General features: G+C 44.8%; 1 protein-coding gene across 1 annotated transcript in view; it reads right to left on the bottom strand.

The window, feature by feature from the left end:
* Nucleotides 1-1390: 1390 nt before the first annotated feature.
* Nucleotides 1391-18325, bottom strand: part of LOC111982703 (cell adhesion molecule DSCAM-like) — a 148154-nt gene continuing 131219 nt past the window's right edge. Inside the window, 26 exon segments of the mRNA XM_070433873.1 lie at nucleotides 1391-2508; nucleotides 6250-6267; nucleotides 6270-6422; nucleotides 6425-6445; nucleotides 6448-6486; nucleotides 6489-6542; nucleotides 6737-6937; nucleotides 8100-8249; nucleotides 8361-8473; nucleotides 9004-9034; nucleotides 9594-9770; nucleotides 9959-10249; nucleotides 11097-11285; nucleotides 12698-12796; nucleotides 12988-13151; nucleotides 13586-13703; nucleotides 13888-14041; nucleotides 14214-14344; nucleotides 14587-14742; nucleotides 15674-15820; nucleotides 16141-16384; nucleotides 16595-16665; nucleotides 17169-17333; nucleotides 17507-17635; nucleotides 17850-17946; nucleotides 18203-18322. Of these exon segments, the coding sequence (XP_070289974.1) occupies nucleotides 2108-2508; nucleotides 6250-6267; nucleotides 6270-6422; nucleotides 6425-6445; nucleotides 6448-6486; nucleotides 6489-6542; nucleotides 6737-6937; nucleotides 8100-8249; nucleotides 8361-8473; nucleotides 9004-9034; nucleotides 9594-9770; nucleotides 9959-10249; nucleotides 11097-11285; nucleotides 12698-12796; nucleotides 12988-13151; nucleotides 13586-13703; nucleotides 13888-14041; nucleotides 14214-14344; nucleotides 14587-14742; nucleotides 15674-15820; nucleotides 16141-16384; nucleotides 16595-16665; nucleotides 17169-17333; nucleotides 17507-17635; nucleotides 17850-17946; nucleotides 18203-18322 (3633 nt within the window). The 3' untranslated portion in view covers nucleotides 1391-2107.

Below are 18325 nucleotides of genomic sequence, written 5' to 3'. Positions count from 1 at the left end.
TGTGTAGAATAAATGAGTTATAACCACACTTTCCATGTAAAGACAGGAAAAGTTACATCATGTTAGTATGTACAGTATATATGTGATGTCAAGTCAATTAGGAATATGTCAACATGTACTGTAGATGTGTGAAGCACAATAAAAGGCTCCAATGTTTTTCAAAACACAACAAGTGCCTACTTCTGTCATTACGTAAGCCCCATAGCTGTGATGTGACTCCTCAGGCTCAGTAGAGTAGATCATCAGATCTCCAGTGCTGCATTACAGTGCGTGCGTGCGTGCGTGCCCCATATTCTGTTATAGGGATCAGTGTATGACAATGTAAACCTGATCTGGGACCCAATGTCGTTGTGGGGATGAATMATTTATTGGGTTCTGTGCGGTAGAGTCTAGTGACGCTCCAAATGGCTGGATAGACTACAGCGTGTTCCTGTGCTGCCCTTGAAGCTTCCCATAAGAATGTCACAATGTGTTTAAGTACTGTACAGCCCTCTCTAAAGCAGAACCAATTCCTCCTCATTTATTGTCAAAGAGGTGCTGTGTTGAGTGACTACACAGTGCACTCTGTTGGCGGTGACAACTCCAGGCCAACCCAGTGAGAGCCATTCGAAGTCATTTCAAAAGAGTGCAACACTCAGTTAGGTAAAACCAGTGCTAAAGGACTCGAAACATAGACTAAAACACAGGAAGTCTCATCTTTCATTAGTTTGTCATCTCACTGAAATAAGTATAAGGTCTTGTCAATACCCTTCACTACAGTGTTAAAATTAGATCTGGGCTTTCAGGTGATGAATGTATTGGATTGGTCCACATACCAATAAGTTGTCACTACTGTAGATAAATCATACTTATTTAAGCAGAGAGCCCTCTGCACTAAAGGTGAAGGGGTCACTGGACTCAGATACCCCTGAGGTCTGATAGGGAGCAGTGATGTCTATACCCTGCCTGCCCTCTACTTGCTATTATAATGTCAGACATCCGATCCAGGTGACCTGTTCAGAATAATTTACCATGTATACACCCAGACCAATTATTGCAGTTACCTCGACTAACATATACCCTTGCACATTGACTCGGTAGCGGTACCTCTTGTATATAGCCTCGGTATTGTTATTCTATTGTATTACTATTTTTCCTTTAGTTTATTTAGTACATTTTTCGCGCATACTTTTTTTTACGCTGCATTGTTGGTTAAGGGCTCGTAAGTATGCATTTCACAGTAAGGTCTACACCTGTTGTAATCGGTGCATGTGACAAATAAAATTGGGTTTGATTTTGATTTGATGGTTTGATGAAGCGATCTGTGTGCTGGGCTCTGTGGTGGCTGAGAGGGTAGAGATGGAGGAACAGAGAGAAGAAACAGTAGTATCTCCAATCAAACCCACGTGTGCAAACATGACTAAGGACTTTATTAACCAAATCATTTCCCCTGTAATATCCACAAATAAAAGTAATCTCTTTTATATATATTCACATTGTATAATTTTCATAGTGTGACAAAATTCTCTTTTGGATTTTCCAGCCATTCCTATAATTGTCATAGATCAGTCCCCATGCAGTCACTGGAAAGGTTGAAGAACGTAGTAACAATCTGAGTAGATTGAGTAGACGGCATGGACAGACAGGTTCAGCTTTAATGGAGTTCTTTTCGTTGTTGAAAAACGGCCAGATACCTAATCATCGATTTGATCACACTGCGACATACAAAATAAATAAATGAAGATAGCAATATCCTCTTGCAGAGTCCCCCTCCTCTTCTTCTTGTTTTTAGACATTTCTATATTTTTATATATAATAATAATAATGACTTTAATTATCCTTGATATAAATTCAATAGTATTTGTCTCTGTCAAATTTAAATACATTATTTTGGCAATCTTCATATGGTGTTTAGAATAAAATAATAAATAAAACAGAGAAATGAGACAGCCAGAAGAGGAAAGAAGGGAGAAAGAACAAAAGAAAGGAATATTTGGAGTCAGAAATATACAACTTCAGTTGTTGTTGAAAAGTATCCATCATCATCATAGTTCTGTGCAGCTCTCTGTATAGAGCTGCAGTACAGTATACAGTCCAAGTCCTGGAGTGTGTAACGTAACTCCTTGTGTTATACCAGTGTGTAGGACTTTGCGTAGGGGTTGTTGCTCTGTTTTAAGTGTCCTCTGGAGTCTAGCAGGGACTCCTGTGAGCTGCTGAGCTTGGCGGCCTGTGCCTGGGCCAGGTCTCCGGTGGCCTCACGGCCAGTCGGCTCACGCTGGGGCAGTGTGGAGGCAGTCCCTGGCTGCCACTGCTGCACCTCCCTGGACGTGGGCACCTCCATGGGTGTGGGCTCCAGGAGCGGGGGCCGTTTCAGGGTGCGGCTCTTCTGGGGCTCCAGACACGCCTGGCCCAACGCTCCTGCCTCCCCTCCTCCGTTACCACCGTTGGACCCCCGTCCTCCCGACACAGAGCCACGGTTTAACAGGAAGTCCATGCGTAGGTACGGGGGCAGGTGCACCAGCTCTCCACCTGAGGGATGAGACCAGAGAGGGGGTTAGAGGGGTACCCAGTCAGAAAGGTTAGAGGGGTACCCTGTCGGGAAGGTTAGAGGGGTACCMAGTCGGGAAGGTTAGAGGGGTAGCCAGTCAGGAAAGTTAGAGGGGTACTCAGTAAGGAAGGTTAGCGGGGTAACCAGTCAGGAAGGTTAGAGGGGTACCCAGTCAGGAAGGTTAGAGGGGTACCCAGTCAGGAAGGTTAGATAGAGGGTACCAGTTAAGGAAGGCTAGGGGAGGTAACCAAGGAAGGTTAGAGGGGTACCCAGTCAGGAAGGTTAGAGGGGTACCCAGTAAGGAAGGCTAGCGGGGTAACCAATCAGGAAGGTTAGAGGGGTACCCAGTCAGGAAGGTTAGCTGGGTAACCAGTCAGGAAGGTTAGAGGGGTACCCAGTCAGGAAGGCTAGCGGGGTAACCAATCAGGAAGGTTAGAGGGGTACACTCACTACACTGAGCTGGGAGGAAAATTCTCAATGTCAGCATTACTCGGTTACTTTGGATTCCATAGGGGTCTTTTCATATGGTATGTACTTACTGTCAGGATATATGGTATATGATGGGAAATCATATGAGTGGAGGAAATATGATTTCAGTTTGGATAATGTAATCTAATCTATCATATTGAGTCGGGAGGATACAGATTCTATAATGATTTCAGGACGATATCATTTTACATGGCTTGGCGACGGGATTACTTATCCTATGATATTGCTGCATTAACCTGTCAGATTCATATTCAAATCACCTTTCCATTTCTTCAGGAYTATCACATCGAACAGACCTGCACTACCCACTCTCAAACTCTCCTTATCTGTACTTGGGGTTAACTGAGGCAAAAAGGTGCTTCAAATCTCATTCAGAGACAGATTCTTTGCTGTCCAGGACCAGAACAAACCAAGCATGTGACGTAACCCAAGCGTACATTTAGTTAATGACACTGCAGCACTTTAAAAGACTTCTCAACACAGTATTCCCCCACGCAGACAGTGAATCACTGAACACGGTTGAGTGGATGATGACACCATCACTTCTGCTGTAAATGTATCTCATCCACTGAATAAATTACATATTTCATTTAGGAAATTAGATAATCACAAAGACGTGTCCAGTAGCCAGAGATGTATGAGTCGCACTGAAGATTTTACACTTGATTAGGAGTGGTGGGGAGACGTGTACTGTTCCATTACTGTTCTAATGGATCTCTTCAATATTCATCTTTCAGAGGCCACAGAGATCAGCAGGCTTCAGTGACTGGCCTTTTCAATGCCAAATCACTATCCCCCACCACACAGAGGAGGACCGGCCCATCTATGTAGATTGTATCCTACATGTGACCTTAGTGACTTAATCCCCGAGTTCACAGGGAGCATGCATAATTTACTGTGTATCTAATAGGCTTTATTAAAACCTGTAAATGGCAACCATTTTAAAGCTTTTCTTTGGGAGCTCAATGGGAATTTATTTAGCTGAAATCCATCAGGCTGTAAGTTGCAGGGCGTGGGTAATGGCACAACTTGTATCAGCTACACAACAATGATTCCCAGCCATGTAATAAGTCTGTACGCTGGGGGGGGGGGGTTATGTATATGAATGTTTTAACATCTTGTGTGCCCAAGTCGATTCTGCGTATCGGGAGCTGTCTCTTTTCTGTAATCTGGCCTTCAACTACCCACACATTAATACATACAGACACATCGCACACACACACACCCCAAACACACAGAGACACCTTGGCTTGTTTAAAGGCCCATCACATTTTGACTACTCAAACGTGTGCAGTAAATGATTTTCTGAGCTGAGAACCTCAAGATCATCCTCTATGATTTGCTCCCCACAGAGTATTGCACACGACGAAGACTGTTTCATGAGCCGGTCACACAGATCGTTGCCCAATGTTCCATCCAGCTTCCCAATGATTATTGTCATCACACACACACACACACACACACACACACACACACACACACACACACACACACACACCACACACACACAACACACACCACCACACACAACACACACACACACACACACACACACACACACACACACACACACACACAAAGAAATGGGCTTGCCAGGTTGACCTACTGACCCCAGGTGACCTACTGTATGCGTATCAAGTGTGTGTGATGTGGATTGACACGTGTCAGAGTAACAGGAGAGAGCCCTCCTCCGTAACCCTGTGTGAATGAAGATGAGGTCACAGTGTCAACTCAGGGCAAAGGTACATTATACAGAAGGGGGGGGGGCAGTGGGCCACTGTCAGACGACAGACAGACCACTTTGTATCCATCGTAGACATTCTATATTGAAATTGCCTGTTTTTTCTTAAATTTGATCATACTGACACTCACTGGGAAAAAACACAAAAATGAACTGTGTTCAAACTAACAATGGTGAATTCACAGTGTGTGCCACAACAGAGCTGGCTGATGGTATACCAGACTTGAACAACGGTCTTCAACAGGAGCTTACTGTAGAAACCTCTAAAGCTTGTCTATGTGTCGCCAACTCCCGCTGATGAAAGTGAAACAGGGTTAAGCACGACGCTACAATCAGGCTCTGCGTCTGGAAGACCGATATCACGCTGAACGTCTCCATTGTGGGCATAAAGTGCTGTTTTGTATTGACAACAATAGCTTTAGATTGCTTGACAGATAGCCTCTACTTGCCCTCAGCTGACAGTTTAAGCCTCCCGCTGGCTGATGACTGTGGGCAGCTGGCTTGTGTACGCACCATGAAATATAATGAGGAACGGAAACTCAAGCCCAGCTCAGATAGCCAAAAACCTGTCTACCTCGTCTCGCTCACCCCGCACCAGTCCCTACCTCCAGACACCTCATAAAACTAGCTAGTCTTCATACCCCCAGCCCAGAATGAAAACTAGGCAGCCAGGACTCACAAACGCACAATACATTCTGTCTCTCTGTGTGTGTGTATTTTTACAAAAAATATTTGAAAATGGGAATTCCTCATATCTATGTATTTCAACCCAGTCTGTTTGGTCTGTCACAAACTGCGCCAGACGTTGTAACCAATAGGAATGGGAGTGATAGAAGCAGTCATATGAGGCCAACCGGAGAGGACAGTGTCAGAAACGGCTAGCCTGACACGACGATAAGGACAGCTCCTCCATGTGCAGACATTTCTGCAGAGGTGCAGCTAAATACAGCACTGTGAGGGGTATTACTGCGGTTTTAATGGTGTTTGTACTTATCGGGCATTAACAGCATGCAGAGGGTGTTATCTGAGGAAGAGTATCTCATGATCATTAATTGCAATAGGCATTTTCTAAAATGCTGTGTTAAATGAAAGCTATGGAACTTAACTTTGGAACAGGCCCAGAGAGCTGTGGAAGTTACAGTTGTAATGCTGTGGCCCAGGCCTAATTGGAGCAGAATGAACTGCTATCTATAGCGGTTTTCCACTCCGGTCTCCAGTACCCCCAACAGTACACCTTTTTGTTGTAGCCCAGACGAAAACACCCGACTAACTTGTCAAGGGCTTGATGATTAGTAGATCAGGTGTGCTTGTCGAGGGCACAAGAGCAATATGTTACTGTTGGGGGAAGACCGGAGTTGAAAACACTGATCTAGAGTAATGAGGAATATATATAATCATTTCCTTTCAGTAAGGTTTGAACTGTACTGTGTGTGTGTGTGTTTGCAGTGTATGTCTGTGCAGTTTCTGTATATGAGTGCTGCCTTCTCCTTACCCGGTCTGTGGCTCTTGGTGCGGCCTGTTCATCACCGCTGATGTCCTGGCTTGGCGGGGAGGCGGTGAACCTGCAGATGCCTGACTCAGACGGCGTGCTAGATGCCAGGCTGTCTGTGTAGTCGTTGGTGCCGGCCGTCATTTGCTCCCGAGGAGTGTCGGAGATGAAGCACTTGTGATAGTGAACTTGGCGTGGGCAGGTGCTCCTCCATCTTGGCGTGCTCATAGGCCCGGGCAGCTCCTCGTACGTGGACGACGCACTCTCCGTCGACACCATGCTGCTCGCGCGCGTCTGCGTAGTCACACACAAACACACACAGAGACACAACACTCCATATAGTGTATGTATATAGCTGAAATTTCCTAAGATATACTAGGAAATATTCTTAACACTACCGTGGACTGACCCACTTCCACGTTACAGTAGTAGTGGTCTCCCCTTTGCTGCAGACTAATGTTGTATGTGAGACATAGGGTCAGTCCAGTACCTGTGTCCTGCGATGGGCTGACGCTGTAGCTGTCGCTCTCCTTGTCCACAGAGCCAGCGGCGCGYGGTGTGGGCAGTCTCCAGTCTGTGCTCAGGGTGTGGGAGGAGGTGGGTGGTTGTGGCCGGTTCAGAGTCCACTGGCTGGCATAGCGGTTCCTGCTGGCTGCAGGGCCTGCTTTGGCAGTGCGGCGTGCTGTGGGGTCTGGGGATGAAAGGGCCAAGGTCTTTACTGGAGAGAGGCCTAGGCAGTGTCAGGCCTAGGCAGTGTCAGAAATGGCACCCTATCCCCTATGTAGTGCACTACCTTTGACCAGTGTCCATATAGAATATGGTGCCATTTCGGACATACCACTGAAGAGCTACTAGAAAGTAAATTGCATACTGTATATTGAGTCTCAATTGTCTGTGTATCAAATTACACAAACATCTATTGATCAATAATAATTAATAGGTTTGAAATTACAGTATCATCCTAACCTTTCACAGTCGATATAATATTCCCCAAAGACAAAAATAGTATCATATTTGGTCTGACCCAGACATTTAACCTACTGTGCTATGCATCAATGGCACCAAATCAGAATGGCCCTTTAGAACGGCCATGATTAGATCCGGCCTGGAGAAGCCAGAGAAGAATAGCAGTGGTAATAGTAGTAGGTAGTAGTAATTCCATCAGTGGGTTGGAAACTGGCACAGCAGGCAGTGTTTGCCCAACACTCTGGATAGATGTGGCTGAGTCAGCAGATAAGGTTCAGGCCCACTGTGGTTATTTTTTATTCAATTTTTTTTGGGCCCACTGTGCTTCCTGGCCAGCCTCAATGAGCCCAATCAGGTGAGCGGTCAGGTGGAGCCAGAGGCCTCTCCACTCTTCACCAGCTCAACTCTACTGAAGCTCAGCAGCAAGAGCCTCCATAGGCCACTGTCTAGCCACTGCCTTGGCTCACACTGCTCTGGGCTGTGGGCTCTGTAAGTGGATCTGAGGGTTGAAACTATGATAAGCTGAAGATTCTAGTTTGTTGAGAATGGATTTGGGATCAGGGTATGTGGATACCTGGAGGTTTATTGTTAGAGCTATTGTTTATAAAAAAAACTCTAAATTCTAAACACTGATTGGAGGACTGGGGTACAGTTACATGCACATGAGAGAGAAATATGTACAATGATGCTTGGATTGAATGCAACTATATAAAACAATATTAATCTTGACAAAGAGCATTCTCTTATTTCACATAACTATAACCAAATAAACACTGAATTGCCCCTATTCTTCCAGGGGATGACATTAGGCTAGTAGCTTACTGTACGTCAGAGTAAAGGTGGTGAGGGGTGGGATATAGAGGTGATTAAATAGGTAAGGCTCTTACTGGTTCCAGGCCGGGCGTCAGAGACGTCCACCAGTGGGCCGGTGGCCTGCGACAGGGACTGGTAATGGACTGTGTGCGTGACCGTGGACGACTTCTGTTTGGACGTCTCCCCAAAGTCGTTATCAGTCAGCAGCACCGTCGACCTGTCGTCTGACAGACAAAAAACAGGGAGGGAGACAATGAGTTCTTAGAAAAGATTATCAAATATAACATGCAAGGGATAAGCATACTGTAAACTGGCGGGGAAGACAGGGGTCTCACCAATAATCTCCATAGTATCTCTCTCCTCGATGAGCAGCTGGGCTCGGGGGATATCGATGTGCATTCTCATGGTCTGCTGCTTGTTGGATGTGTCTGGTGTCCGTGTGTTTTTACTAGGAGATAGTATTGTTTGCAAGTATTCAGTCATAGTTTTAAAGTAACTGTCCAGTGAAAATATCAGTTTTAAAAACTCATATTTGTAAACTCATACCCAAATAATGCTGTTGACTCATCATGTAGACATATTTGTGGCCAAAGCATAAATTGGAGAAAAACGCTTCAAAAACCCTACCTCAAACTTGAATCTCAAACAGACTCTTTTAAAAATACTTGCTATTTCCTCATACAGTATATCATACTCCTGAGGAGGATGAGCTGGCCAATCAGCGATCTATTTGTATTAATACTTTTAATGGCTGGTATACGCCCACAACATTCTGTTGTCGGGGTACGCACACACCATTCCAACACAGAAAAGTTGTTTTAAAAAAACGGAATAAAAGAACGTTGGAAGGGAAACTATTTCACTCATATTGTAAGTAATTATAGGTCATATTTAATAGAAATCTGGAAACACTGGACAGTTAGTTTAAAGTATTTTATGATTCCTATCTAAAGTTAACATGTATTCCTCTTCACATACCTCATCAGCATTTCTGCCAGGCTTTTTGCATCTGTAAAGTCAGCATATAGTAAATTAGTAACAACGCAGAGTTGTGGTTGACAGAAGCTAACATATTAAAATCAAAAGCACCAAGCTAATTTCCTAGATGTGCAAAACTAGAACATTAGAGTGGGGCAAATTAAAAGTGGAACACTAGATCTGATCAGACCGTTCTATGCTGTTAGCTAAAGTGATAGCCTCTTAGCCTCTTGGGGTGGCAGGTAGCCTAGTGGTTAGAGTGTTGTGCCAGTAACCAAAAGTGTTGCTAGATCAAATCCCTGAGCTGACAAGGTAAAAATCTGTCGTTCTGCCCCTGAACAAGGCAGTTAACCCACTGTTCCTAGGCTGTCAATGTAAATAAGAATTTGTTCTTAACTGACTTGCCTAGTTAAATAAAACAATTTATTACATAATGAAAGTCAATAGTCACAATTCTACTGGTTCTGCTCAGGTTAATTGATCCTCACTCTCTTGAGCATGAAGCATACAGCTCTAAAAAGTGCTTGTGTGTTATTAAGTGCTTTGTTTCTATTGTGTGTGTACGTGCTTGTGAGTGTGTTCTGACTCACCACGTAGCCTCTTGAGCCTCTGCTCCCTCCTCCTCCTCTTCAGCACCATCAGGAGGATGAAGACCATGACAGCAGCCACCAGGATACAGGTGATGGTCACCATCATCTTCAGCCCCTCGTTGCCTGACATGTTGTCTGTGATGGGGTCCACTGTCTTCAACAGAGGAGGGATGGTGCCTGCGGAGGGAGGATCCAGATAAGCTTGGGGAACCTACCATCCTGAGTATCAGGCATGACTATTTAAGGATGCACCACCAGGGTTGAGGCTTCGTAGTCAAATATGTCTCTTTGGAAGGCCTTCTGGAAATTACCCTGGTTCAGGAAAAAAAAAGTATCATCCTAGAAGACCACTGAACTGAACTCACTTCCATCGGCGTTGAGCGTGGCGAACATGATTTTCTTCTCGGCGGAGCCGGCGCTGTTGACCACTTTCATCTGCAGCTCGTACCAGGTGGCCTCCGCCAGGTCATACAGGATGTAGCTCTTGGTTAGGGAGGTGCGCTGAGCCGTGGTCCACGTTGCCGTGTCCATCGGATGGTACTCCAGGGTGAACGAGGTGATTGGGCAGCCACCATTGTTCCACCCAATTAGATTGAGCCTGACCCGGGTGGAGTTGATGCTGGCAAACAGCTCATGTTCTTTGGCAAACTGGGGCTCTGGAAAGAAGAGGGGTGAAGAGATCAGATGTAGACTTCTAAGGATGCCTGTAACATTTTATTCATGAACCAGATCAAGTCACATAATAATTGAGCTAGTCTGAGGAATTGCTTGATACAATTTTGGATAGGACTGTTGAGTTAGAGTCAGTTCTAAGGGGACAGTGGTGGTGGAGATGCTATAGAGCATGGATGGGCAACATTGAAGGGGGTGGGGGCCACAAAAAAGTTGCTTGCAGGTCTGCGTACCCACATGTGCATACACACACCCCACCCCACCGCCACCACGTTGTGAGCAAAACATTTTAGCTGCTCCCCTCTTGACAGTGGACAGATTTGTTTTACGTTTTAAAGTTAATTTCGTGCAATTCTACACATTTTGCCATTGTGCGTAGCGAATATGTTGCAGTTTTATAACTAATTTCATGCAATTCTACTCATTTTGGCATGGGGTGGAGAGGAAAATGAGCCGTTTTACATTTTACCATAGGGTGGAGAGAAGTGTTTGCAGTTTTTAATGTGATATCTGAGTGAGACTGACAAACAAAATCAATGGGGGCCCCTCGGCCGGTAATTGGACCATGATTACTAAGTTTAGATAGCTGGCCGCTAGACTAACTTACCAATCTAGAAATGTTTAGCTGACATGGGCTAATTGATTGACTATCAGTGACTGACATAAAACAAAAACTACTGATGCACAACCAAATTTCTAAATTGCACTTTGTGTATTCAACTATTCTAACTTGCAACAGTAAGTTTAGAACCCGACTGAGTAAAATTAAAATTAAAAATTAAAAAACTTGATCCGAGGGCCAGTTGCCCATCCTAGCTAAAAAGACTTCACCTTTTCCGTGGGTCTTTGCTTCAATGATCTCACTGATGCGTCCGGGGCCCACTCCGTTCTGAGCAGTCAGGGTGAACTTGTACCAGGTGCCACACTTCAGGTTCTCCAGACGGTACGAGCGCTCGCTAGGGCTGATGGGAAAGCTGCCCCACTGCTCACTGTTGTCCTCTGAGTACTGCAGGATGTAGCCTACAGAAAGAGAAAAAGACAGAGACAGAGGGACAGAGACTGTAAAATCTCTCCCAACATACTCCAAGTTAATCTAAAACTACATTACCCAGATAATCACTCACAGTGCTGGCACAGCAAAGTGGAACCTTGTAGTATTTGCACTTCCCTTCCAACAGATTGTTCAGTGTTAGACATCGGCTAAATACCTATAAACATGCCATTGAGATTGATTAACATTAAATGTAACATAAGGCAGGACAACAGCACCTGATCATAGCCACTATTTACTCGGACAAGAGGAAAATAAGACACTGTATTGGTGTTAGCGCAAAGACTAAACAAGATAATTTGACTCATGACATGAAAACAAATACCATAGGAAATCATCCTGGATATCCCTTAAAATCTCTTTTAAAAAGCCTGAGAGGCCAGAAGCCTGTTGTGTTCCAGTGATGACCAGCTATGATAAATCACCAGTGCTACTCCTTCTGTGATTGGGCTTTCTTCTTGAATGAGTGGTTTAACCTTCCACTTTAACCCACCTAATCTTCTTTGTTCCTTTTTAATCTATTCCCTCTCCACTGTTTTAGCACCCCACTCAACGCAATTACTAGGCCTGTCTAAGATAATGAGAAGTGGAGGGTCTTGTAAGATGATTTTGTTCACCCAATGTCCTAATAGGATACTAGCCGTGTAACTGAAGTGTCATTTGTGTGTCTTAGTAGTTACCAGTGACTTGTTGAGGTGTTGTTGGTTTGCCCAAATGGAGGTCTACTTTCTCTCTTGTTGAAATGTCATTAGTTGAGTGTGTGTGAATGGAGGTCTACTTTCTCTCTTGTTGAAATGTCATTTAGTTGTGTGTGTGAATGGAGGTCTACTTTCTCTCTTGTTGAAATGTTCATTAGTTAGTGTGTCTGTGAATGGAGGTCTACTTTCTCTCTTCTTTGAAATGTTCATTAGTTAGTGTGTGTGAATGAGGTCTACTTTCTCTCTTCTTGAAATGTCATTAGTTAGTGTGTGTGAATGGAGGTCTACTTTCTCTCTTGGAAATGTCATTAGTTAGTGTGTGTGAATGGAGGTCTACTTTCTCTCTTGTGAAATGTCATTAGTTAGTGTGTGTGAATGGAGGTCTACTTTCCTCTCTTGTTGAAATGTCTTTAGTTAGTGTGTTGTGAATGGAGGTCTACTTTCTCTCTGTTGAAATGTCATTAGTTAGTGTGTGTGAATGGAGGTCTACTTTCTCTCTTGTTGAAATGTCATTAGTTAGTGTGTGTGAATGGAGGTCTACTTTCTCTCTTGTTGAAATGTCATTAGTTAGTGTGTGTGAATGGGAATATTTGTCTTGTTGAAGTGTCACTGGGGTGTCGGAAAGGAGGTCTATGCCTTGTAGAGGTGTCTCTGGTGTGTCCAAATGGCCTAATGTCACTCACCTCTGATGGAGCTTCCTCCATTGTCCCCAGGTATCCAGGACAGAGTGATTGACGTGGTAGTTGTCTTGGTAACTGTGAGGCGTGGTTGGTCTGGAGGAACTGTAGAACAAAGGGAATGATGTTTAGAACAAGATCCATGACAACAAAGCATCTGCGCTACATCAAACTAGCCACAAAGTGTCCTCAGAAGACCTACGACTAACCTACGTAGAAAGGTCTTTGAAGTGTTAGTACCAATTAGTATTGGACAGTTTTAGACAATTCTCCTTTTGCATCTCTCTCTGTCTTACCTTGAACCTGCAGGTTCAGCGTGATTTCATCAGAGCCCCAGTTGTTGCTGGCCACACAGCTGTAGTTCCCAGAGTCCTCTGCTTTCACCGTCCGGATGATGAAACTAGCGTTGCTATGGACACTGTGGCGTCCGTCAATCAGAACAGGACCAGGGGTACCATTGCTGTTGAGAGGTAGAGTTGACCAGATGATGTTCAGTACAGAATGTGATCAGAGAAAAAACATGATAAAAATGTTGACATTGCTGCATTGTGTTGAATCATGTGACAGATGGGTGTTGACCATAGAGATGTATAGAGATCATTATTTGGAAATAACCCGGTTTTGCATGGTTTGCCTAGTTCGTAAACAGCTTAAAGCTATATGACCGCCATAGAGTGGCCACAATAAATGAACGACACACAATATTTGCTTCAAGACTCCAGCCCTGCAGGTGGCGGTAAGTCACCAATATTAGCTTTGAACTTTTTTCAAACGTCAAAATAAGAAAAAAATTGAATAGTTTAAAATGTAGATCGCCTCAATGGCTGTCACAGACGACATAATGGCACAGCTACAACGTTGCGATCTCTATACATCTCTATGGCCTTGACTTACTTTCCCTTCAGCCACTTGATGGTGGGGGGTGGATCTCCGACCGCCTTGCAGGGCAGAATGATGTCCCTCATCCAGGGTGTAGTCACTGTTCCGTTGAACGTCAGGATCCTGGCCGGAGCTATGGGGGTTACATACATGCACCACTGTGACTGTACCATTCTACTCTTATGGAAAACAATGATGAATAAAAACAGAATGCAAGCAATATCATAGATGTCAACACCACCAACACCATACTGCAATCAATAATACTTCCGCCAGATTAGTTTTGATAGTTACACTGTTACACAGGCAGCCTGTACCTTTGGCCCGAGGTTCCACTGTGATGGTCTCACTGCTGTTGCCTCGCCCAGCGGCTGTCACGGCAACCACCCAGATGCTGTACTTCCTGTTGCGGGCCAGGTTTGGCACTCTGTAGAAATATACATCAGGAGAAGCCTCAAACTCACTCATCACCTGGAGAGAGGGACGGAGAAAGGGAAGGGGGTTACACGTCTGTGCATTTAACAGGGGAGTAATCTTCAAGAGTATTCTCTCTCTGTACAGGACTTTCAAATACAGCCCAGAATGGCAGGACTGGAGGCGGCGTTATAATGAGAGCTGTGTTAATGATAATAGAGCTCTGTACCGTGGGGTGGTTGGAGCAGAAGACGATGTACTTCCTGATGATGCCGTTGAGTTTGAGAGGAGGGAGCCAGGACACAAACACCACGGAGCTGGTGGAGGCTGCGGCCTTAACCCCCGCTGGAGGCCCAGGGACTAGAGGGAGGAAGGAGAGTAAAGATTATGTTAAACATACATATATACTGCAAGTATTAATAGAAACATATGGGTTCATGGCCCTATTCAAGCCCATTGCAGACAGTGCTTTATTACTGAAATCTGATTTGACGTATGCATGCATAGCTTGAACTTTTGCACGAATCATGCTTTGATGTCAATGTGAAAGCAATGATCCACATCTATCTCAAGTGTATCTCAAGCCAGGATTTGTATCTCACTGTCTTCCTTGGTCCGGGTGAAGATCTGCTCGCTGCGCACCCCGTCCCCGGCCCGGGTGAAGGCCAGAACCTGGATGCTGTAGTTGGTGTATTTCTCCAGACCATCCAGTTCCAGAGATGGGTAGGAGGTGGTCACGTTCCTGATCTCTCCCAACTCTGACAATGTCACACAATGGTTACACAACAGTTTATCACTCACTCTCACACCATGTCAAATCAAGTCTATGATCCAGTGTGATAGAATTCAAAGAACTACAGTACAGTGACCACAATAACACAATAAGCCTATAACATGCTCCCTGTAAGACCACACTGCAAACTACCATACAAGATGATGGCCATACACAGTAAACTACTGTGATTTTTGACCGAGGTAGTATCTGTGATATTGTAGTGACTGACTATTGGTAGTAGTGCTCTGTCTGCTGCGTCTCCTCTGTCCTTGACTGAGTGTCCTTGTAGACAGAGCTGAAGCAGTGACATACTGCATCCTGTGAATTATTGATGGAGACCCGGCAGGCTGCAGGCTGGATCCCATCCACAGGGCCTGAGCAGGAGCAGGGTGTTAGCTCTGGGTGCTGCCCACTCTGGCCCTGTGGTACCTTCCTCCATATAACCCACCTCACTAGAATGAAGCTACTAAACAACTAATGGACTAGATTATGTACAGAACAGGATGTGTCTATGTGTCTATTGAGATATAATACTCATTGGATAGTTAATTTATAAGTAAAGCTAGAAGTGTAATTTGTAACTAATTTGACCAACACTGGCAGAATGAAATCAAGGAATGGTAATCAAGGAAAATGGTAATGTTGCTGAAATATTGCAAAAATTCAACAAGGCAAACCCATGATCTAGTGTTGCCTGTTGAGAAAACTAAAAACTAAACCACTACTACTAATTAAAACGAAACTAGGGGTGCAAATCTGCCAAGTACAAGATCAATGACATGCTACATAGCACAATTAATATAGAAAATTAGAGACTGGGCTAAAACCATTACGATCATAGTGCTCACACCACCAGTGATCCGCTAAGTGCCTGCTAGCTGGTGTATTCTGATTGTCTGTTAATAAGCCCCTACCTCCATCTGGCAAGTTGGCCCAGTAGATGACTCTGTAGCCCTGCAGGTTTCCATTGAGGGCCTCTTTGGGCAGGGTCAACCAGGAAAGAGAGATGACTTCTGGAGACTTGGCCATGGCCAGGACATTCTCAGGGGGACGTGAGGGGACTGTTAAGGGACAGGAGGGGAAACAAAGTTAGGACAAATGTACAGACAATGGTCAAACTAGACTGAATTAACTCCCCTACTGGCTTCTAACTGTATTGCTGATTTCACATCTTTTGGTTTGAGGTAATTCAGCATTCATCCAGAAGATGGTAGTCTACCCACGGCAGTGAATTTTCACACTGCAAACATTCTCATGCTATCAGGAGGTAAACTAAACCAAATATGTCCCTGAAAACTCACACCCATGAATGCAGGCACACGCGTGCACACACACACAACTCTACCCTACCCCACCCCTTAACCCCCTGATCTATACTAACCATCCTCCAGTGTTTTGGTGATGACCTCCTGAGAGGAGGGGCCGGTGCCAGCACGGTTAGCTGCCTGCACCACCACCCCATACTCAGTGAACTTCCTCAGGTTGTCCAGGGTGATGCTCTCGCTGCTGTCCCCTGTGGTGTCCATGCTGATGATGTTAAACTGGAAACTGCCTCCAGAGCTGTACTCTCTGTAACCCACCTGGTAGCCCCGGATCACCCCATTCTGAAGGTGCTTGTGGGGGGCCTGAGGAGGAGGAAGAGGATGGGGGACAACGACAATATGTTAAAACGCTGCAAAATATGTTCAAATGCTGCCATCCTTTTGCTTATAATTAGGGTAACACGTTTGGTCAAATGCTCTGCATTACTATTGTCATATCATACGATCAGACTGTACATAGACATCGATAGAAACAGGAAAATAGCTCTGTTTAACACCATGAGGACACAGTACCTTCCAGGTGACTTTGATGCTTTGTGGAGAGGTGGCCTCCAGTTGTACTTCCTGTGGAGGGCCATCGGGGGCTGTAGAACAGGTGTAATATTAACACAAAATACTCTCATGAGACAGTCAGTTGACTGTTGCAGAGATGATAGAGAAAGCAAGACATTTCATAGGCTCCTTTTTTTCTGGTTGGTGCGTGGCGCGTGAACTAAGTAGACCAGCTATCGCATTGGTGCCTATGGGAGAGCCACCCCTTAAGTAGACCAGAACTGTGAAACAAAAATACAATCGTAAAAGTCCTTTTTGAATAATTTTTATAACCCACCATCATTGACTGAGTCAATTCAGACATTAATTATTTTGAGTAAATAATCTCACTAGATGGTGCTACAACGCTAGGAATCCCTTTGCTCTAGTTATGAACGAGTGATGGACCTTTACTGTATTCAAGAAAATATCATAATTGAAAACAACACATATCCATGGCTAAAATCTGAAGACCAACAGAATATGTGTCAAACTGGTTTGGAACATAACTACATGATGTTTTGACCCAGTGAAGGACAGATCTGCGTGGGCCGACCTGCTTCGTCAGTGGTGATGGTGAGCTCGTTGCTGGTGTCGCTCTTGCCGATGTCGTTCTTGGCGAAAATGCGGATGTTGTAGGTAGAGGAGGGGTGCAGGTCTATAATGGTGGCCTGGTTCAGCTGGGGACACGTCTTTTGTTATCTGGCTGAATTCCACGAGGCTGGGGGGGGGGGGGCAAACACAATGCAACCTATTAGCATCTCTTGGTATGACATGACAAACACAACAACAACAAGTCAGCTAATTGCAGAAACAGATTTAGTTATAACTATGTCATATGCAATTTCATWTGGATTTATCACGTTATTCCATAGGCCTATATGCCAGCCCTACCTGATTTGTTCTTGCACTCAATGTCATATCCTGTGATAGGGCTGTTTCCGTCGAAGCCCATGGTCCAGCGGAGGGCGATTGTCCGGTCTCTGACCTCTCGGATCTCCACCTCGGGAGGGTCTGGAGGTTCTAAACGGGTTTAACACCACACACACACAGATTAGATAGAGAGGTTTACCTGTTCACTTAGTTGTCCTGACAAGGAGAAAACAAACTGCAGGCTGAAGTTAACTAGGGCCCAGAGATATTGGCTCATGTAGTCAGGAACAACATACAGTAGCAACAAAAAGGTTCCACTATGAAGAAACAGCTTAAGAAGCTGGAGCTGAAGCCAGGGGTTTACCTTGTACTGTTAACTGAATGATCCCTCTGTCTTCACCATAGGAGTTGATGGCATGGCAGGAGAAGAATCCAGAATCTTCCCGAACCGTGGGCAAAATCTGAGGAGAGGTCAATGTAGTTTTTAACCAGGAAGCATCACCATTATGCACCATCATAGTTCAGTATTCAACTGATCATAACCTCTGGTTATTTTATAGGCTACACAAAATGTCCAGCATCAATCACTGCAAGTACAAAGGCTACTATAATTATTCATGCTATATTGAGAGCGTACTATACTAATACCAGCTCAGTACAAACACAACAATATACATCACCCCCTTTTGAGGTGGAGGCCCCAATCCCCCAGCGCACCTTCAGAGTGGAGATGACCTCGTCAGCCACCTCTTTGACCACGACGGTGTAGCGGCTGGTCTCTGGGTTGATGATGCGTTCCTCCTTCTCCCAGCGCACCATGATGGGCTTCTCCCCATGGGC

This window comes from Salvelinus sp. IW2-2015, linkage group LG22 (genome assembly GCF_002910315.2).
Source record: "Salvelinus sp. IW2-2015 linkage group LG22, ASM291031v2, whole genome shotgun sequence".
In the NCBI taxonomy this organism is placed as follows: domain Eukaryota; kingdom Metazoa; phylum Chordata; class Actinopteri; order Salmoniformes; family Salmonidae; genus Salvelinus; species Salvelinus sp. IW2-2015.
Note: the sequence above shows the minus strand (reverse complement) of the source record. Positions and strands in the feature narration are given on the sequence as shown.